The sequence below is a fragment of the Stegastes partitus genome, unplaced genomic scaffold, assembly GCF_000690725.1.
Source record: "Stegastes partitus isolate 25-593 unplaced genomic scaffold, Stegastes_partitus-1.0.2 Scaffold154, whole genome shotgun sequence".
Taxonomy (NCBI): Eukaryota; Metazoa; Chordata; class Actinopteri; family Pomacentridae; genus Stegastes; species Stegastes partitus.
Genome location: NW_007577885.1, coordinates 382215 through 404908, shown reverse-complemented (window position 1 = coordinate 404908; position 22694 = coordinate 382215). Strand labels below are relative to the sequence as shown.

Genomic DNA, 22694 nt, shown 5'->3' with positions numbered 1-22694 from the left:
GCAGATAACATACCACAAATCATCACAGACTGAGGAAACTTCACACTGGACTTTAGACATCTTGGATTCTGTGCCTCTCCACTCGTCCTCCAGACTCTAAGCAAAACTTTCTTTCATCTGAAAAGATGACTTTGGACCACTGAGCAACAGTCCAGTTCTTTTTCCTCTTAGCTCACATAAGACTTTCTGACATTGTCTCTTGTTCAGGAGTGACTTAATATTAGAAATGTGACAGCTGTCGTTAATTTCCAGAAGCTGTCAGTGCTTGGTTGTCTTCCGGACAACTTTCAAGTCAGCAGTGTTTCCTGTACTTGTAGTTGCTTGTATTGAAGTAGACTCAAAGTAAATACGCACACACACACATTTTTTTTTCTTTAGCAGGAGGCCATAATGATCAAAATTACAATTAGAAAATGCTTGAAACATTTTACATTTCGTGTAATGTGTGTAGAATATAATACATATTCACTTTTCACTTTCATCAAAACTTTCAGGGGTAAATTTTAAACCCAAAGAAATCTAACTTGAAACCAAGATTTATCGTCAAACGTGTGCAATTAACTTGTTAAAGTCTGAAACAACTGACATATGTGAGGATTTAAAGAGAGCTTGAAACTTAATTTCTCATCATATCTGGTTCGTTCCATTAATACAAGTGGTACCATTGCACTTGGTAAGACGTGTGGACACTGCCATTTTTATTGTCGTACTATAGTGTGTCTTTTTTTTTTTTTTTTTTTTAGAAAGGTATGTACCGACAGATATGGGGAAAAAAAGGAAATGAGGTTCAAACATAGAAGAAAAAATATAATGCTTCTCGACTGTGCTTCATTGTATTTTGATTGACTACATCAGTGATTGGTAAATAGTTGCAAATGGAACTAAGCCAGCCCTCCAACAATAACAGTACTTGGCCATATTATGCAGATATCTTTGTGGAGTGGTTACATTTTTAGTAGTGTATTAAAAATATCTTTTATGAAGAGTAGCCACACTTTTAAGCCTTTGCTTGAGAAAAATACCATGGACAAGTCAGTCTGGCTGTAATTTGTTGCCAGTGCAGCATTCCAACAGCCAAATATCTGGTATCCCAAAAAGCATTACACAGACTGCCATTATGAAAGAGGCCTCAGAAACAGTTAACAAAGTGTGTCCAATTTCAGATATGATCAGTTATTACTTTTTATATTATTAATGCTTTAGCAGCTGAGACTGAAAGTGGTGTGAATTATCAAGGTCCAAGAGGTAAGGGAAAAAAAAAAAAAAGCTGTAAACACAACAACATATTATTGATTGTCTGTTTTCATACCCAGCAAGCACAGTAGAACGTTATCAGCCATGTGGTGTCATGTTTATGTCCACCTGATCAATATGAGTCTTACACTGACACTCATTTCAGTTCTTGAGGGGGCTGGAAACTCAAAGAAATGAGCTGAAAGGTGACAATGCTCTTTGGCCTGAGAGGAACTGCAGAGATGGTGATAATTGGCTGTGTGTTTTGTCACTATGAGTGACTGCTTCAAAAATATACATTATAATTTTGCCCATTGTTAATATAAACACATTGATTCGCGCAACTTTTGTATTTGGGCCTAATAAATAGCCAGAGCTTAGAAAAACATTAACAGTAATCCAATGCAAAAAATGGTGCATCAACTTTTCATGACAGAGTGCAGATGTGGTCATTAACTTCCAACAGGCTGCAGGTGGACTCAGGTAGAGTGATGTGAGAACAACCATTTTTCATTCTAAATGTTGTTTCCTTTTTTTTTTTTTCTTTCTTCGTCTTGCCATCACTCCTTTTTTCTTTTGTTTCTTCAACGCCCCTATTTCATCACCTCTTTTGTCTTTTGCAGGTCGATTTATGATGACCAGCCCAATGCCCACAAGCGCTTTATGGAGAAGTTGGATGCCAGGATAAGAAACCATGACAGGGAGATTGAAAAGATGTGCAATTTCCATCACCAAGGCTTCGTGGATGCCATCACAGAGCTCCTCAAAGTTCGTGCTGATGCAGAGAAACTAATGGTAAGAGACATTACTGTATAGAGGATTTTAAGGTGAAAGAAGTGACAGCAGGACAGTTCTCGAAAATTAGTGTCAGCTGCAGTCCTTTTTCTTGTTGCAGATGTTTACCTTGCCTGTTAGTGTCAGTGTTTGGTTTGAAATGGATATTTATCAAAATCTTGTAGTCACAATCTAGCACGTGGAACATAACACAGTAAGCATCTCATCTGACTCATCTGCCTGTGAAGGTTCATGGTCCAATGGTCATTTTGACTGATCCCACTTTAAATTCTTGAAGAATTTTCACCTTTCATCCAAATTCAGCAGAAGCTTTTTGAGAGAGAAGTGAACATTTACATAAATTCCAATTGCCTTTGAGTGACGTCTTGTAGATACAGCTAGCCAGGGTCTTTCTCTGTGATGTAACAAGGTAACTAATGATCAGAGGCACTGTCCCATAATAGAAAGGTGCTAGGTTCTACTGCCTGTTGGCTGACCAGTGTAGTATTATGTTGTTTTAGATAACAGCCTTGGTTCAGTTTTGTCATCTATCTCTGCTGTCAAGCACTCTTGTTTTGGTGATGTGCCCTTGCTGACTAAATAAAAGAAACAATGATTATGTAGTTGATCACCCTTGTTCACTGTTGCTTCACTGTTGAGAGGATTGTCATCAAAAAGCTGACTGGTCAATTGGGTCATGGCTCTCAACCGTGTGACAAGAGCAGAGAGTTCAAAAATCCCCATCCAGAATCGAGAAGTTTGTCACTGAATCTGTGAGAAAGAGCCTGTCACAAGCCATTAAACCCCATGAAAGGCCCATTGCACTGACGATGGGTTCAGGTCCCCGCTGCCTGGTTAATCTGAATTTGCCTGCCTTTGTCCTTGCCCCTTCATGGACAATGAGCTGATTACAAGGCTGAGCAGCTGCAGTGAGGGAGGTAGAGAGGGAAAAGAGAGGGCATGAAGAGGGGGAGCAGACGGAAAGAGGAAGGTCAGACTGACATGGATGGCACGTATGCCAGAACCAAGACCAAGCTATTTATACATTATAAAACGGCTTTAAGCAATTAAAATTTTAAAAAGATGTAGAAATACAAATGTTCACTTAGTTATAGAATAAAACCCAAATTTAGGCCTTTTGCCTCTTAAAGCAGAAGTGCCTGCTCTGCATTGTTACAGAATTTTTAAAATTCCAATTAAGACTGAACATTTTCACAGACTCCACCTGAAATGACACATTGAAATTATAGACTGGCAAGATATCTCCCTAAATGTGAACATTTAAACTGGTTGGTTTCCTTTTTAGTTTTCAATATGTGAAATCTTTTGCCAACAAATCTCATGAAAGCAACCCACCAAGAGTCTGCAAGACTGTCTCTCAATACACTGTCCATGGCTTTTAGCTCTAGACCCGCTAGTTTCTGAAGATGTATATCTTTTTTTCTTTATTTTTTTAAAGTCTCCCAAATTTCCTACAACATCAGGTCACTGTAGTATTATTGAATCTTTCTGTAACAGGAAGCTCCATTGCACATGCTGGGACCTGTTTTCAGCAGTGGATTTTTTCACATTTAGTGTTCTATATGTTTGGGACTGATTCTAAATAAACTACAGAAAAAGCCACGGCACTCAGTGTAACAGTGTAGCACGCTGATGTTTTTTTTTTTTAATATAGTAGTTTTAATAACAGCGGAAATCTATTACACATAGACATAAAGAAGAAAATCAGTGAATGTCACCACACTGATTATTTAATGTCTAGAGAGGAGTGGATCATGTGGACTTTTGAAATGGAGGTTTTGTTGGCATTATGAAAAGAAAAGAGGAATAAAAGGAGAGATTTTAGAGATATACAAATAACCTGATGTCTGTGTTTGTTTTCAAAGGGTCAAGTGACAGACACTAATCGAAGACTACAAGAAGCTGGGAGGGAGGTAATCCATGCATGCTTGTATTCTAGAATGTGCAGAAGACGAAACAGTGCTTTTTGTTCTCCTGTCAGAACATATGCATGCCCATTAACTGCAAAGACAGTTCTGTATTAGACATGACCGTTCTTTAACCCAGTAGTCAACAGTGGTGGCCTCTTTTTCATTGTCTTCTTCCATTGTGTGTTCCCTCCCCCAGGTGACAGCTCAGACAGAGGAGGTGATTCGCTGTCGCATCCAGCAGAGGAACATGGCGACCACTGTGGAGAAGCTCCAGCTCTGTATACCAGGTACCACTTCTGCCTTTGTGTTCCTTACACATACACTCATAACCTGATCTGTTCTACACCTTGGAGGAAAAAATGGAGTTGCTAAGTGAGAACTTTTCCAAACCAGGAGAATAGAACCAAAAGTCAGTCACACCGATAATTTGTTAGGAAACACTGTTTATGCATGCTCTTGCAGATAGTACTTTAAAAGTTCAAAGGTTCATATGAGGCCTATAAAGGCTGTTATAAGAATGGAACTGGTTTATCACTTACTGTAAAGTTGCCATATGCTGAAGCAATGACTGTGTCACAGATTGGAGGTTTGCAACTTCGCACAAGCGCACTGGTAACCTTGTTTGAACTCTTTGAGACTTGGGTCAGATTCTTCTGTACACAGAAAGTTTGCCTTTAAGGAGCAAAATTGAGCAAAATGACTAATCCTGTTTCCTATCATCTGTTCCTTTGCAGTACTAGAAATGTACAGTAAACTAAAGGAGCAACTGGAATCCAAAAGGTAATGGTTTCACAAAATACTTATCAACATCACAGTGTGACTAACTTGTGTTTCAAAACAACTTTCATGGAGATCTCTAAGATTTCCCAATTTCCTGAACAACTCCAGTCTCATAATTTCTCTCACTCTGCCAAGTAGTGATGAAAACATGCTCTACTTCACACTTGCAGTAATGTACTGCAGCACTTTAGTACCACAGGACACCAAGGCTCAGTATGGTCAGGTTTAGGCTGATATATTTGTGACAGGGAAAGCCAGACGAGTGTCAGAGATTCAACAGATCTTAACTCTTAGAGGCAATTGTAACTGTGTTTCCCCTTTCCAAAACCTAGCTTGGACTCACTTTTTAAAGAGGCTTGCTCCAAAGTTTGTCTACTCTTTACGCTGTAAGATGAAATATTGCTGTTTGGTATGATAACAGATGCAACAGAGCACATCTCTGACTATACCCAACCACATCCATTCAAGATGCTGGTTGTGGTCATTGCTGCTACAGAGTTTAAACCCTAAACCAGAGGGCGGGTACGACTTGCTACCTGGTATTAATTAATTTTAAAATTAATGTCAGTGTACTAAAACAACAAGTAAAACTGTGTATATTTTTGTGTACTGTTATGTATGTTTTTTGTTGTCCATTCTAAAGGTTTAAGTGGCAACTTTGCAACACAAAAAAAGCACAAAAGTCAAACATCAGTCATCCAGTATTTATGATTTCCTACTGACTTTTCAACTGATGCTCTGCCATGCAAATTTGATTGAACTTCATTTCCACCCCATGAACTTCATGTTTGGCCGTATTTACATGGCTGTCTGTATAAAGAGGGGAGGAAAGGGGGCTTCATTTTGGACAGGAAAATAATGACCCTTTCTTGTTCAGTTCTGTGTACCAAGGGAAGCGACCATTCACTGAAAAGACAATTGACCCTCAGTGTGCCCTTGTTCACAACAAGGCTCCCTCACTGCCGCTCTGTCACGGCCCACAGCCAATCCAAGGCAATTAGACCATGCTGGCCACCTGGTGGGATCTGTGTGTGTGGAGTGTACTTAAAACACTAATGACATGGCCTGTACACTGTTACTATGTTTTGGAATTAGTTTGTATGGTGCAAAAAAGTGCTGATGGTCAGGTCACATTATGTTCAATGCCCTGTCATTTTTAGCCTTTGTGTCCTCCATCCTCACGCTTCGCAGTCTGACAAACCTTTTCACTGTACAGTTTATGAGAGTGTCTTCTGTTCATTTGTATACAACACATTTTACACTCACTGACCGACCAATTAGATCTGTTCACAGCCTGCCTATCAGCCTAATGATGGGAGCACAGCATACTGACCCAACGCTGAACCCTAGTAATTTGAACACAGAATGAAAGACCACAAAATCTCGATAACACTGGTTGCAGAATTTGCATTTGGAAATAAAATACCTCACTGCATGCAGTGTATGTGGACGTAGGCGTATGTCTTAAATTCCACTGCAAATCATTAAAAGTAGACAGGACTAACCCACCATACTTTAATACACTGGTCACAACTTTATTACCTTAGTCTTAAGTCCAATACATGCTCTCCTGTCCTCTGGAACTATTTTTTGTTATCTCAGACACTATCAAGTATTGAATTTACACATGTTTTATGATTATAGAGACATTTTTTTCCCCACTGTTATTGTGCTTTCTGTTATTAACATACCCTGATTCATATGTATCAGGTAGCAAACATACTTTGAACCAAAACGAGAGAATAGAGTATATGTTTCCTATAAGGTGTATAATGTGATGGTAATCAATACAGTTTTTATCAAATGCAGCAAATATCTCCACTCCTTCCACAAGCTGTCTTTTGTGTGTATGTGCTGATAAATAATGTGTTTGTACACAGCCCTAGCTCTGTAAATACAGAACAAAAACAGAAGCAAAAAAAGTGACGCTGACTGATCTACAGAACACGATTCCAGCATATCCTGTTCATGCTACCATTTGTTTTACCAAAGTGAATCCATGAATTCAATACCTGGTCAAACCTTATTTGGGATCAACAAACTCAAACTAGCTACAGACTTGCACAATGTTCAGGACCAGGTTTGAACCATTCTTCTCACAGAAGAGCTTCATCTCAGGTAGAGGATGTCTGTTGTGAATGGCTCTCTTGAGGTTATTCCATAGCATCTGTGTTAGGTTAAGGTCTGGGCTATGACAGGACCATGCAAACGAAGGATTTTCTCTGAAGTCATTCTGTAAGTTGATGTTTACGGTCATTGTCCTGCTGTATCAGTCAGCTTTTACAAAGCTTCTGCTGTACATCCACCTCGACATTATCTTGCGTGATAGCTTGAGTATTTATGTCATCTTAATATTGGTGAGCTGTCCACACCCAGAAGCAGCAAAATGATTCCAAACCACGGTGCTGTTGTTATGCAGTGCCTTTGTTTTTTCTTCCTAAACAATTCAACCTTACCTTTCAGCAATTTCAAAACATTTCCCACTATTGTTGTAGATTGCTGGGGTACCCTTTAGCTTCATGTAACCATGCACCAGGATGAATGATTACAGCAAGCATCCCTTTGGTATTATATGGGCATCTGACTATAGACCTGCTTCAAAAACTGTGAGCTTGGTCTTTCACGGTTCTATCAAAGAACCATAGCTGGGATGGCATTCTAACTGAAGTTATGTTCTTTATCACCACAGATACTATGCTGCACTGAAAACCATGGAGCAGCTAGAGAAGGTCTACATCCCAAGGTAGAACTATACTATCAAGACTATTGAAGGATTGTTCTACGAGAAATCTTTTAAATAAGTGATTCCACTATTGGATTTGGTTAATTTGCTAACCAAATCCAATATGGATTATGCTAGATCCATTTGATTGTTTTTCATATAAAACCAGATAATCCTGGATTGGACAGTGCTTTTTGTAGTGGACAGGATTAGGCTGATTCTGTTGTGTCCCCTGCAGGGTCAGTCAGTACAGGTTCTGTCAGATCATGGCTGAAAACCTGCCTAGACTGAGAGAGGAGATCAAAGAGATCTCCATGTCAGACCTCAAGGACTTCCTGGAGAGCATTCGAAAACACTCAGACAAGGTTGGAGAAACTGCCATGAGACAGGTATAACACTGACTTTTTGATAATTTCACAAATGGTTGTGAAAAAAGTTATTTATCTTAACATGCGTGTGTGTGTGTGTGTGTTTGTGTCTCCAGGCACAGCAGCACAGGACCTTTAACAGTGCAGTAGCAAAGCAGGCCAGCATGGGCCACTACACCAAGCCTGTGTACTCCCTCAATGGACGAACACACACTCACACTCCAAACGGCCTGTTAATGGACGATGACACAGGAGACGAGGAAGAAGCTGATGAAGAGGTGAGGAAATGTGTATCTTTGAGTATGACTGGAAGTGATCATAACAAAATGACTGCATTCATCTTTCTTTTTTCTTTTTTTTTCTTTTTTAAACTGAGTTTTTGTGCAGGTTGTATAATTGTGTAAGCACTGTAAATATTTGCTGTGAATGGGGGTCGTCATTTTCACAGTTATCTGCTTGTCTTCAGTAGTTAATATCAGAAGGAACAGCACTAATAAATAAATGTAAAGACATGTGGTCAGTATTTGACAGTAATCACATTTCCACATATGTCTGACAGATTCTTACAGCTCAGGACCTGGTGGACTTCTCACCTGTCTACAGATGTCTACACATTTACACTGTGCTGGTAAGTGTCTTTGCCACTCAAGCACTCATTTACAAACAGGATAACGGAAAGTGTCACAGCACATTTCACGACTGTAAATGACAGAACTCATTAAAAGCATGGGAAATTGTATATTGGCATTGTATTTTCTGAATTTCAGCTGATGAACAAATTACTTCGTAATTAAGGTTGAAGTAAGATTTAGCAGAACAGCTACACTGACTCATGCAAGACCTATTTATACTGAATACTGAATTTTTCTGTTTATTAAATTGACCAGCTACTTTCAGCTATTTTGATATTGCAGCACCATAACTCAGAGTAGTTAATATACTGCTCTCAGCTAGTCCAGTGGAGGGCACTGCAAGCCATTTTTCTTCGCACAAAAACTTGTAGAAAAGGAGAAAGGTAGAATTACCCACCATGAGTGTTCTTGAAAAGGTACATTATTGCATTTTCAAGTGTAGGTTAGGGGAACATTTCTCTTTTATTTAAAAAGCAAACATTCTTGCTTGTAACAGCCTTAAGAATCCCTATTAAGTTGAATTCTGCTTCCTCTTTCTGTGTCTGCAGGGTGATCGAGAAACATTTGAGAACTACTACAGGAAACAAAGGAAAAAACAGGCCCGACTTGTACTGCAGCCGCAAGCTAACATGGTGAGCAACACACCTAATTGAATTTACAAGTAAAGAAATTTCAAGAACCAAATTGAACTTAGCCTTTACCATGTATCGATTGTCCTGACTTTAGGTTTCATCTGCTGAGCAAAATGTTTAGACTTTGAGCCATTATGTGAAGAAACAAAATGTGTTTAAAACAAAAATGCTATCGCTGTCACGATGCTATCAGAATTTGGGAAAAAGTCACTTTGTAGTGACATAAAATTTATCGATGTAGTGGCTCTAAGTAACCAGGCAATGATAATATATAGTACGCATACACTCATCAAGCACTTGCTTACACCTGTTCACCTGCTTATTCAAACAAATATCTAATCTTTAAATTTTTATTTTATATATCCTTTTGATGCGCCTGGGGAAATTTTCTTTTTGCATATCCCAGCTTGTTAGGAAGTTGGGGTCAGAGCACAGGGTCAGCCACACTAAAGTGCCCCTGGAGCAGTTAGGGTTGAGGCTCTTGCTCAGGGGCCCAGAAGCTTGACAGTATTGCTTGAACCCCCGACCTTCTGATCAGTAGCCCAAAGCCTTCACACTGAGGCACCACTGCCCCCCATGATCAGCCAATCATTTGGCATAGAGAGGTCAGAGAAGAATGATCAGCCTCGTTGGAGCTGACCAACAGGCTACAGTAATTTAGAGAACAACTCTTAGTCACCGTACTGTGCAAAAGAACATGTCAACATAAAACAGAATCTCTAAGGAATTTTTTCAACGTCTTTTGAAATTCTACACCAAGAATGAGGTTGTTTTGAGAGCAAAGGCCAACCAGTAACAGTATGGTGTTCCTAAAAAAGTGCTTGATGAGTGTAGAATAATATTGAGGAATTTGAATTGAATTTCCCTTCTGGGATAAATAAAGTATTTTTCATTTCAGGAAGGCTAATGAGCACTTTGCTGTGATGATGTCGACCCTCCAGTTAGATGTGTGCTTTACTGGTGGCTTAAGTAAAATGCGCTTATGTGTGTTAATATGTGTTAACGTGTGTATGTTTGTGTGTGTTCAGCACGAGACAGTGGAAGGCTACAGAAAATACTTCAATCAAATTGTAGGGTAAGGTGTTCCACTTGTGACGTCATGTGTCAGATAGTTGTGTTTGTTTCAGTACAAACTTAATTTATGTGTTTTTGTCTGTGTTCCTTTAGGTTCTTTGTTGTGGAAGACCACATCCTCCATGCCACGCGGGGGCTGGTGACCAGAGCTTTCACTGATGAACTGTGGAACATGGCTTTGTCCAAGATCATTGCTGTGCTTCGCACACACTCTGTAGGCTCACACACATGCACATACACATGCATGAACACACGCACACACTGTCAGCAGGGAGTTGACTGTGAATGAGAAGGAGACTGTTGAGAGTTAATAGAGATAACAGGGCCTGCTGTGGATCTATTTACTCTGGAAGAACCTTCATTCACTGGCTGATAGACACACACACATAACACTGTGGAGGTCAGTGCACCCACAAACACACTAATGATGTCAGTCTCAAGAGAAGAGGTCAAAACACACATACGCATGCAGCCAAAGAGGAGGTCATTGGGGCCTTAATGAGAGACAGATTGCAACAATAACAGCAGATTAAGAAGGCATATTCCTGACCGCTGGTCTCCAATCAATTGTAAATGACCCAGAGGATTATGTTAACAGGCTAGAGAATGGGCCCACACAGGGTGGGGTGAGAAGACTAACAAAGGCCCTGGTCTCACCCTCGGCCTACAGCCCCTCTGCTGGGGCACAACACAACCAATTCCACGTTGCATGGGTCCCACATTTGTGTGGTTAGTCAACAAAGAGAAGTGTTATTCCCAAATCTGTTCATCAGGCAGTCTGCTTCAGATTCCTTGTAAAACAGTCCAGAATGCTATATCAAATAATAAATGTAGAAGGCTCTTATGTGCTACTTCTCCCAATATATTAAAGAACAAACGTCTCTGAACATGGCTGTTAACAATTTTGTCTGTCATCATTAAATTAAACGCATATACATGAAGTGGCACTCCCTACATGACTTAATAATCATATCACATATAGCACTGACCAGAATATGGTAGATATAGGCTTATAAAATGATGAGACACAATTCTGCCACTGCAGTGATTTGCTGCTGTTAAGTCCAGTCTCCAGCTGACTGTTAATACGTGTATGTCTGAGTCTGAGTCAACAGAGAGGAAGGCAGCCGCTGCTTTATGTCAGATCTCAGTCTGTGTTCATTTACTTGGTTGATTTACACACTCCTGTGTTTGGCAGGATCCTTGTGTCAGTGTGAAGAACAACTGTGCTGCTTTCATGGTCATAAATCACTCTGCACTCCAGAAAAATGGAGGGACTTTGTTGGTGTTGATTGAGCCCCGGCTAAGGCCCTCCCCCTTTGTCCCTGTTTACTAAGCTTTCTATTGTGACCTTTTATGTTTGCGTTTTACAAGAATGATAAGTCGTAACTATAATTGGGAAGAAGCCTATTTACACAAAAACCGTTAGATCTAAAATGTGCACAGTAGAAACTTCATAGTTACAGCACAATTACTCTATATGGATTAGATGACCATAGATATCCTTTCCCTATGTCCAACTTGTGAGTGTTGTTTGCTGATTATTTTCCATTTTCATTTGCAGTCATACTGTGATGACCCAGACCTGGTCCTGGAGCTGAAGAATCTCATAGTTATCTTCGCTGACACGCTACAGGTTGGTTCATAGTTGTATTTAATTTAACTTAAAAGCCTTTGACTCTGAAGCATGTAGAACAACTATAATCAAAACACAATTGGTTTTCTGTATGTGTTAGACTTAGACTGACTTTCATAATTCCCAGACTGAAATTCAGTTGTTGTTTGTGTTTGTGTGTGTGTACAGGGTTATGGTTTCCCAGTGAACCGGCTCTTTGACCTGCTGTTTGAGGTTCGAGACCAGTACAATGAAACATTGCTGAAGAAATGGGCGCTGGTTTTCAGGTGGGCTTCACTTGGGGGTGTCTGTTAGTAATTGTATTTTTTTAGGTAGGTAATTGTGACATAAATTAATGTTAAAAAAAAAAAAAGCTTTGATGTTGTATTGCTTCACAGGGGTTTGGGGATTTGCAGAGTGGTGTGTTCTTGCATAACCAACCTATTTTAGGGGTTCGTGGAGAAGAGAAATTAGTCCTAAATGACCCAAAGTCACGTGCAGTTGGTCAATAAAATGGTGAAATTATGAAAATGTTTGGGTTTTGCGTTGTGTTGTGGCATTACTCAGTCTTTATACTCCATTTAGTGAATAGGTCACACTCAGATAAAGGCAAATAGAAGAACCAGGAAGAAGTCATTCAATTACCGAAGATCATCAGGACTGTTAGAGCTCTGAGTCTCTCCAGTGCTTTTTTTTGTTTGGTTGCTGTTGAGTTTTTTTTGTTGTTTTTTTTTTTTACATTTCCACATTTGCTTTAAAATATGTTAAAAACATGTTGTTTTGGTACTTCCTAGAGATCATCAGCCAGTAGATTTAGTGTCAGTTTCAATGAGCATTCTAATATTTTTGGGGGTAATTTACAGTACATGCTTCAGATAAATGGTAAAATAGACAGTACTTTTAGACCATGTATGTGAAAGAGAGCAAGATTCTCAAAACTGTAGTACTTGTACCACAAAGTGAAAGTGTATGACAGACACTAAAGCATGTTGTTTTCCACAGGGAGATCTTTGAGTTGGACAACTACAGTCCCATCCCAGTGGACACAGAGGAGGAGTATAAACTGGTTGTTAGCCGTTTTCCCTTCCACGATGCTGAGATAGAGAAGGTAACAAGTTCAAAAGAGAACGATCCTCAGAAGATAACCCATATTCAATGACAAGACTGTTATTTAATACTGTTGTTTTCTGTGTTTTGTGTGTGTGTGTGTGTGTGTGTGTGTGTAAGCAGCAAGACTTTCCGAAGAAGCTGCCAATGTCCCAGTCTGTCCCTCAGATTTACACACAAGTCAAAGAGTTTATTTACGCCAGCCTCAAGTTCTCAGAGTCACTACACCGCAGGTAGGTTACCGAACAGTTACTCTGTGTTCACTCTCAATAGGTCGACATGAACCTTAGAAAATTTCATCGTTTCTACCATTCTAATCATTCTAGTCCTTTGGTCTTCTTGTTTTTCAACTGTGGCAAATCTGGACCCGGAGAACCTAAAGTTTATTTGTGTATCTAGTTCAACAGAGATTGATGACATGTTGCGAAAATCAACCAACTTGCTGCTGACAAGAACTCTTAGCAGCTGCTTGCAAAACCTCATCAAAAAACCTCACATAGGACTGACTGAGGTGGGACAAATCACACACAAACCAGTTTTGCTCACATATCATCCTGACAAAGGAATTTAGTCATTTAGTCTAACTTTCTCTCTGTAGCTGGTTCAGATCATCATTAATACCACCCACTTGGAGCAGGCCTGCAGGTATCTGGAGGAGTTTATTACAAACATCACCAATGTCTCCCCCGAAACAGTTCACACCACAAGGCTCTATGGCTTGTCCACATTCAAGGTAAGACGTAATGTGTGGGTTTTTGTGTTGTTACTGCTACCTATCATTTAAAAAAAACAAAACTAAAAAAAACACTGTAACTTAGTATCTCTGGATATGTTACATTTTCTGGAGTCTCTGGAAACAAACTTTAATGTGTGAAAGAGGCTGATTTTACTCACAACTGTATGTTTCAAGTCATTAGAACATTGTAGAAAGCATTCCATGGCACCAGGATGACCTGTGGGAAGCCTGGTAAATGTTCTCAAGTGATTTCACTCAAGTTGCTAGACACTGCAGCTCCAAGCTACATTAGTTTCTAGTAGAATAACATGCCAAAACCTTTGGCTGAATTGAAAATTGACATGTTGCATTATGAGTAATGTACACTCATCTGCTTTTTGTTTTTTTTATTTTTTTTGTTTTTTATAAAGTTGGTGCTATGACAACAGCTCCAGATACACTTTAAACCAGCTTTGAAGATGTCAAAACTATCCATGTTTGACAAATAGGGCCATGGTCTGCCTGATAAAGGTGGCAATGACATCTCAGTTGTCTGTTCATATATATATAAGCTTTATATCTTCATCTGGATAGGTACAGGTAGAACTATTTTTAAAAAGTCTGTCAAGTCCCATTAAATTATTTTGTCTAAAAAATCTTTTCAGGATGCTCGTCATGCAGCAGAGGGAGAGATTTATACCAAACTGAACCAGAAGATTGATGAATTCATCCAGCTAGCAGACTATGAATGGGGCATGGCTGAGTCAGACGGCCGAGCCTCAGGATACCTCATGGACTTGATTAACTTCCTGCGGTCCACTTTCCAGGTCTTCACACACCTGCCGGTGAGTTTGATCCACCCACTCACCACCCACTGAACCTGCCGCCTCCCTCTGGGAACTGTGAGAAGTTGTGACTTGTGTGTTGGGTGTTTTTTGGTCCATAATAGGGATGTGATACTTGTTTCTCTGTTTTCCTACTGTTTTCTCTAAACCCCTGTTTTCTGCTGTGTTCTATATGTTCATTATATCCCTATTAAAATGCGCGTACTGCCTGATGACTGATTGGTTTACATTGTGAATTTGATGTTGAACTGAGTGCGTGCTGTCTGTGTAGATTCTCAGTCATCCAGGTCATGGTAATCCTAGTAGCTTCAGTAGAAAGCAACTGGACTTCATCCATCCTCTCAGTTTGTGAGAACTGAAAAAAATGTGTTGGATGAGAGGAGAAATGTGTTTAAAGAACCTAGAAGAGAAGTCCAGTTGCTTTCTACCAAAGCTCCTAGGTCGAATGCGTGTTACATCGATCTCTGCACATGCATGGTGATTGTGCTATTACTGACTTGTAAACTGCTTTTGCGCACACTGACATTATTTTCAACTGAACAAGGCACATTTAGTTGTAGCAAAGTGTGAAGGACTTGACTAGTAACTGTGTGTTTTGGCCCGGATAACTGACAGCTACAGCCTGTTAGTGTCATTGTCCAGTTTCAGTGGGCTACTTGCCTGGTCTTCTTTCCATCATCTCTCATCATGTCTTGAATGAGTTGCAGCTTGTTTTGTTTTTCATTTTTCAAGAATGCCTCCTGTCTACCCTTCCACACCCTCTGTAACGAACAGGGCTCTAACTGCTTTGTTTTACTCCTTGATTAATTTGACTTGTGAAGCATGCAAGATATCTCTAGCTGAATTTACCTCCTCCTGTCCATTTATTGTTGCCACGTTTCTTTTCCTGTCCTTTTCCTCTGCCCCTCCCCTTCTTCCATTTTTGGTTGGTTTGGGGTTCTCTGCTCAGAATAACAACAATGACCATGCATCAATGTCGGTGAGTATTCCAGTCCGGATTTTATAACACGATACTGCCTTTCTTCGAGCAGAAGGGAGATGAAAAGCATGCTGAATGTTTGACTGCAGAAGCTCCATTACTGTAGGCCTGTGGTTCTGTTCGTACCTGTTATAACCAGTACTGAGGACATTCACAGACAGTTTCAGATTTTTCACCTGACAAGATAAAAATCATTACATTTCATTGCTTCAGCTGCGTTGTGTGGTAGACTGTACCGACATTTAAAACAAGTGATGACAGAAACGGTTAGTGCCCTGTTATGCCTCAAATAAAATGCTCATTGGGTCATCTAAGACTCTCTATTGACAGAATTAGGGGCTGGTTTTGACAATTTTTCCAACTATTTTCCAACGGCAGTTGTTCAGGTAGAGAAGGTGTGCACATTGCAATTCTTTGCAGGAGATTTCAAGAGATTTTAGCCAGCACTGAAAATCACAAATGCCAAATAATAAGAATTGAAAATTGTAAACATATCTATTTTAACCAGTTTTGTTAACTGGACTTTCATTTGCTCAAGCATAGGAGACATTTTGTTGATTAAATGGTCATGAAATACAGAAAAATGAATAGCTTTCTGTGTAATAAGGTAACACCGACTCATTCCCTTCACTGTATGCAGACCTGTCATGCTTACTATCACGTATTTCCCCTCAAAGGCCCATTCCTAGCCCTGGTTGTCTAAAATGGCAACTCTGCTGATGGAAGACCTTTTTTTCTTTCTTTCTTTCTTTCTTTTCTTTTTTTTAAATCACTATCCTTCAATTTATTTCGAAGTTTAGTCGCCTTTGTGTAAATGTACGTCATGGTGAGCAGGGATTTCTTCTCGTAGACATTCTCAGAGTTCAAAGCATTTTTCTTAGGTCAGTGTTATACTTTGCATGTCCAAGAGTACATGAGGGTCCACAAGAGTACGTGTGTCGTAGAGTTCATGCAAGGCTGTGAGAGTCTGCACATTCCACTCCATGGACATTTGTGTGCAGCCAAAATGTATGTCTGTGTGGACAGAGCGTGTGGGCAGTAGTGTGCACGCTCTTTCAGTCCTGTTCATGTGTGAAATTAGTAGATGCCACTTCAATGAGCATGTATGGAACAAGCCTCCGACCAGACTTCAAGCAGTCAGAAAGTAATAAACTATGCATCCATGGTGGCCGTAGCTGTCTGTGTGCACATCCATAAGGGATTGTTGTGTATCATTTTATGCAGTCAGCAAATTGCCTGTGTGATCTAACAAGTTTCAAGTCAATAGCTATGATGTGACACCAGAGTTAAAGGCTTCCACACCATGTATCATTACGATCAGTGCATTATTAGCACAAAGATGGATGTTGACGGTGGTGTTATGAAGCTGAAGAAAAAGAAAGACTTTTTTTTTTTTTTTTGAGAAGTGAAATACAAGTGAAATACCTTCTTTTATCAAGCCTCTGTGAACTTCTGGGGATCATAACAATTTTAAAAAATTGTAAGGTCTCATTAGCGATTTCTATTTTTTACTTGTATACCTTTCATTACAGGAATCACTGATTGTCTCTTCAGTATTGTTTCAATAGGGGTGGTTCCTTATGTAATTATGCACTTCAATAAGACTACTTGCAGTGTGTTTTATCCTTGACAATAGGGTTACCACATCATCCCTGTGTTTGAGAGATTTTGCATGAGAATCTGTGAGATGGATTATGTTGATCTGCTGTTCTGTTCCTGTTTTCCACAAACACAACTATATTTTACTTATACATTTAAAGTCATGGTTAGCATTTCAAACACTTAAGTCAAGCTTTAATTTTAACACTTTCACTTGTTTAAAAGTGGATAGTTAAAACAAGCCTGTTTACGAAAATCACAACACTTTCGGTGGTGGAAACGCACAAACATTCTGAATTGCTTTTTAAGTTGTAAACATGATCCTGTGGAGGTATGTGAAGTGTTAGATCTGTATTATTACTGGTTGAGCTTATTTTGTTCTAACCTGCATGTGTTGGGCTGTGGTCTTTAGTTTTTGTTTTATGCATGATGTTTTACAAAGCACAGACACAGTTTTATAGCACTATAAAATATCTAATACATTTTAGTAACAGATTTTACAGTTGTCCTTTTTAGCTTCATGGTAATCAGAGCATGTTTTGGCAGATATTCATAGTAAAGTGAGAGTGCATGAGAAAAAATTTCTTTCAACTGAAAACTTCAGTAATCCAAAATTTAAATTTTCTATGTATGTAGAAGTCCATCACATAGTACCTCTGTAAAAGGCTACATCAGTGGGTGTGAACCTTGTCATCTTGTGAAGGATTTTCCCAGAACCAGCCATCCCTAGGGTCAAGTGGGAGCAATACTAAAACAAAGCTTAGCTAACAGTAAACATTTGAATTGCATTGCCTGTTGATCATATCAGACGCATCACCTCTCATTCTCCTAGAGATAAGTGGTTGACATTGCCTAGGACAGAATGTCGTCATAGCATTCATTATACAATTTTATTCCACCAAACACATAATTTGGTAAGGTGAAGACCTTACAAACTTAAAATAAAGAAACATAACAGTTTCAAAGTTTGCTTTGGATTTCCTTTGAGCAAGCACTTAGTGAAAGCTCAGACAGAACCAGACTAAGGGAGGCCTGCCATCTGCCTTGACTGGTTGGGGTAAGGGTGTGGATGAGAGGGGGTGGTTAGGGTAGGGATAACAGTATAGCAGATGAAGAACAGACAAACAGTACATAAGAGAACAAAAAACTCTTTAGGGATCGATGAGGACAGTGACTGCAGATCAGAGATGTAGCTCCAGATCTGGAGACACAATCATGAACTGATGTTTACACACACTTATAAGACCATGTATATCATGACTGTCTTGAGTTTCCAGTGACTCCTATAACTCTGAATATTCTTGGATTCTTTGAAACCCATGCAACTTTGTCACACAAAAAACAATCATGCATTTTGGTTCTTTCACAGATTTTTTTTTATAGGTCTTGAATAATTAAGACAAAATCTGCTGGGTCAAAAAATACACATAGAGCAATTCTAATATTTGGTGAAACGTCCCTTGGCACTTCAACTAGACGGTTTTGGTAGCTGTCTGCAAGCATCTAGTTATATCTTTGACCACTCCTCATGACAAAATTAGTACAGATAAACTAAATTTGTTGGCTTTCTAAAACAGAATTGTTTCTTTATCAGAGTACACAGGTTCTTGATGGGATTTAAGTCAGGGCTCAATTCTAGCCCGATTTAGCCATTTCTTTACGACTTTTGATGTATATTTTTAACGTCATTGTCTTGTTTGAACGCCCAACTGCATCCAAGCCCCAACCTTCTGGCCTTTGAGTTTAGGTTTTCCTGAAGAATGTGGAGGTAATCCTTCTCCTTCATTATTTCATTTAATTTGTGCAAGACACTAGTTCCACTGGCACCAAAACAGTCGCAGAGCATCATACTGCCACCACTGTGCTTGATGTTAGGTTGGGTATTCTCGGAGTTAAGGGCATCACCTTCTCTCCTCCAAATATATTTCTGCTTACAAATCTTTCCCCCAGAAGGCCTTTTCTTTGTCCATGTGATCAGCTTCAAACTTCAGTTGAGCCTTAAGGTTGTGTTTATTAGAGGAAGCACTTCATTTTTGCATGGTTACCTCTCAGCCCATGGGCGATGTAAAACATGCTTGATTATGAACACTGACACTCCAGCACCTTTGAATTCATTGCATACCTAATTTTTGGTGACTCTTAGTTAACTTTTGACCATACTGAAGATTTGTCTCTCAGAAGCAGATGATAGTTTGTGTTTTCTTCTTGATCTTGGCAATGACACAACTGTACCATGCACTTGATGCTTCCAAACAATTGTTTGCACAGTTGATTTGGGGGTCTTGTAGCTGCTTCGAATTGGCTCCACCTGACTTTCCTGACTTGTTCAAATCAATGATTTGTTTTTCGAGATATTTGTTGAGCCCCTAAGACTTTTCTGCTGTAGTGTTTGTGGCTATGTCTGATGTGTGTATCATTGATCAATGGACACTATTTAAATTAACTCAGAGGGATCACCAGCTGTAGTCAATTGTAATCACTGATTAGTAGTTCAGAGATAATGCCGCTACGCTTTCTACATCACCATAGCTGATAATTCAAGTTGCTATATGTATTTGACTCAGCAGATTTTGTCATATTTCCAGAAGACCTATAATATATCTTTGAAAGAACCACAATGCGTGATTGTTTTTTTTGGTGACAAAAGCAAATGGATTTCTATGATTCCATTGTAGATATATATAAATTCAGAGTTTGGGCAGTCAGTGTGTAGTGTCAAGTGTAGGCAAACTTTTGTTCTCGACTATGCAGTCATGGAAAAAATGATTAGACCACCCTTGTTTTCTTCAATTTCTTGTTCATTTTAATGGCTGGTACCGCTAAAGGTATATTACCTGAATAATATAATCAACACGCTAAAAAAAATGCAGCTGATTCCATCATACTTTATGTCCTATTTGACATGCTTAAGCTTAATTATATTCCCATGGTATATAAGAGGCCATTTCATGTCATTAGCAGCACTGCACATGCAAAGGCCTAGAGTGGTTTCCTGCTTACATTCAAGCCGTAGCACAACTCAGAAGTTGTCAGCTCTCACATAATGCCTAAAACAAAAGAACTATTTGAAGCCACAAAGGCAGCCATCTTGGCACTCCTGGAAATTGGCCTGAGTGAGAGACAGGTTGCGAAAAAACAGAAGATCTCCAAGACAGCCATTCATTACACCAAGAAATAACAAGCCCAACATGGCACTACTAAATTGCTAGCTGGTCATGGCAGGAAACGTCTTTCTACCCCACGAGATGAACTCATCCGTTCCTGTGTCAGGAATCGTCATTAGACCTCCAGGGACCTTAAAAATGAGTGAGCAGTGTCGAGAAATGTGACTTGTTTGACAAGGACAATTCGAAACCGACTTCATGAAGCTGGTCTGAAGTCACACAGGGCACAGAAGAAGCTGTTCATCAACAAAAGGCAGAGGAAAGCCCGGTTACTCTTCGCTGGGGATCACAAGGATTGGTCTGTTGATGATTTGGATAAGGTTCTCTTCTGTGATGAATCCAATTTTCAGTTGATGCCCACTTCAGCCAACTTACTAGTTAGGAGGAAGCCTGGAGAAGCCTACAAACCAGACTATGTTGCCCCTGCAGTAAAACATGGGGGTGGATCAGTGACATTCTGGGGTTGTTTCAGTATGGGTGGAACAGGGCAAATGCAATTGTGTGAAGGGTGAATGGACCAGGTCATGTACAGAGATACTCTTGAAAACAGTCTTCTTCCATCAGCTGAAAAACTCTTTCCTGACTCCAATGACTAGATTTTCCAACAAGACAATGCCCCTTGCCACACGGCTAGGTCAGTTAAAGCCTGGATGGAGAACTGGAACATTCCAACCATGCCTTGGCCTGCACAATCACCAGATCTAAATCCAATTGAAAACCTGTGGAAAATCATCAAACACAAAATGGAGAACCACAAGTCCAAAAACAAAGCAAATTTGTTTGAATTTGTGCAACAGGAATGGTCTGCTGTGACAGCAGAACAATGTCAGAAGCTGGTGGAGATCATGCCAAGACGCATGGCTGCGGTCATCAAAAACAATGGTTATGCAATCAAGTACTAACTCCTGTGTGTATCATGTGACTAAAACAGAATTAAAAGAAAACACAGAATGCCTACAAGCACTGTTTTTGGCAGTCCAGTGCAACAGCTATTGATATAAGAACTTAAGTGATTTTGGTTATTATCAAGAAAACCATGGAAAATGGCTAGATATCAGCTCTGAAATCAAACTCTTATGAGCTATTTTTGTTGTTATCATTATGTTTGTCCAAACAAATGTACCTTTAGTTGTACCAGGAATTGAAATGAACAAGAAAATGAAGAAAACAAGGGTGGTCTAAAAAAAAATTTCCATGACTTTATGTATGCAGTGTTGCCTTTCAAATCTTCAGTCTTGTGCTGAGCCTGCTGTGAATAGGTGTCTCAACATGTTTCCACATTGGCTTCCAATGGAATTTGTCTGTGCTTCAACACAGAATCATCTTGTTGGCAATCAACTCCTCATTTTTGCCTGTGAATGTCTCAAAACATCCCAGTCTGATTTTCGCTTTAATAGGAAAAAGCACCAACCACAGCAGTCAGATGCAAGACAAAAACTTGCTTTGTTTTCAATGTTAACATATTTCATCCTGGTCACACCAGAAGGTGGAACCAAATATTTTATCTGAGAAGCCTCAGTAATTTGGCATACTAGCTGTTTATTGAGAATTTGAAGTGAGGCTCACAATAAATTGTCTTTTGTCTCTCTTCATTCCCCTTTTCTGTTTCACTCCTGTATCTTCCAAACCCTTTGTTCTTTGACCATTTACCCTTTTACCCTCTTGCTGACTTTTAACTCTGTTTTATACCTATTTGTTCACCTCATTTTACTCATCTGTCCTTCCTACACACTTTCTTATACCCCAACACTTTCCATGTGTAATCCTTCCATCTTTTTATTAATGTTCACCCCTTATCATGACCTCATCCCACTTCTTTTCCTTTTCTGTCACCCTTGTTTGGTCATCCTTGCCTCCATCGTAATCTTTCCATCATTTCCTCTTCTTTTGTGTCCTCTCTTTACCTCCCTCTTCCCACATGTCTCACTCTGTACAGGGAAAGGTGGCCCAAACAGCTTGCATGTCAGCCTGTAAGCATCTGTCCACATCACTGATGCAGATGCTGCTGGACACAGAACTCAAACAGATCAGCATGGGAGCCATTCAGCAATTCAACTTAGATGTCATTCAGTGTGAATGTAAGTATGAAGAATATAATATTGACATGACATTAGAGGCTAGTTTCTAAATGAATCTATAGCTTATTAAACAGTGTTATCTGCATTAAAATGTACATGATGATGAGGATTTAAATGAACTGTGAATTGAAAAGGCTCTAAATAGATCCTTACACATATTATTTTGAAGGCTGCGTTATTTAGAACTATTTGAGAGGTTGCTTAAAATGTTTAAATCGTAAACTTTTACATGAAGGATTGCTTTTATATCACATAAGAATTAAATGTGTCGAATGCTTTCGGTTTGTAAGAAGTGGAACACTATTTATAACAATCTGCGATACTGACATGCTGTGCTGTGACATGATCTAAATCTTCATGCTCAGGTTTTAATACATAATAGACTATGCATACTCTGCTTGTGTGCATGTCTCTAGGTGCACATGGTCAACCAAAGTTTAACGCAA

At 39.4% G+C, this 22694-nt stretch overlaps 1 protein-coding gene across 4 annotated transcripts in view; it reads left to right on the top strand.

The window, feature by feature from the left end:
- The window catches only part of exoc6 (exocyst complex component 6), a 51704-nt gene that overhangs the window by 14332 nt on the left and 14678 nt on the right, over positions 1–22694 (top strand). For 2 of the 4 annotated variants that reach the window (XM_008279315.1, XM_008279313.1), the window contains exons 2-21: positions 1857–2028; positions 3894–3941; positions 4135–4225; positions 4673–4718; positions 7408–7461; positions 7679–7829; positions 7925–8086; positions 8368–8436; positions 8989–9072; positions 10101–10147; positions 10240–10360; positions 11711–11782; positions 11951–12048; positions 12764–12869; positions 12992–13101; positions 13268–13379; positions 13467–13601; positions 14249–14428; positions 15378–15407; positions 22107–22248. In XM_008279315.1, coding sequence (XP_008277537.1) covers positions 1897–2028; positions 3894–3941; positions 4135–4225; positions 4673–4718; positions 7408–7461; positions 7679–7829; positions 7925–8086; positions 8368–8436; positions 8989–9072; positions 10101–10147; positions 10240–10360; positions 11711–11782; positions 11951–12048; positions 12764–12869; positions 12992–13101; positions 13268–13379; positions 13467–13601; positions 14249–14428; positions 15378–15407; positions 22107–22248 — 1990 coding nt within the window. In that variant the 5' untranslated portion in view covers positions 1857–1896. The remainder of the gene's footprint in view (positions 1–1856; positions 2029–3893; positions 3942–4134; positions 4226–4672; positions 4719–7407; positions 7462–7678; positions 7830–7924; positions 8087–8367; positions 8437–8988; positions 9073–10100; positions 10148–10239; positions 10361–11710; positions 11783–11950; positions 12049–12763; positions 12870–12991; positions 13102–13267; positions 13380–13466; positions 13602–14248; positions 14429–15377; positions 15408–22106; positions 22249–22694) is intronic. The other 2 variants (XM_008279316.1, XM_008279314.1) reach the window with 1 other exon arrangement.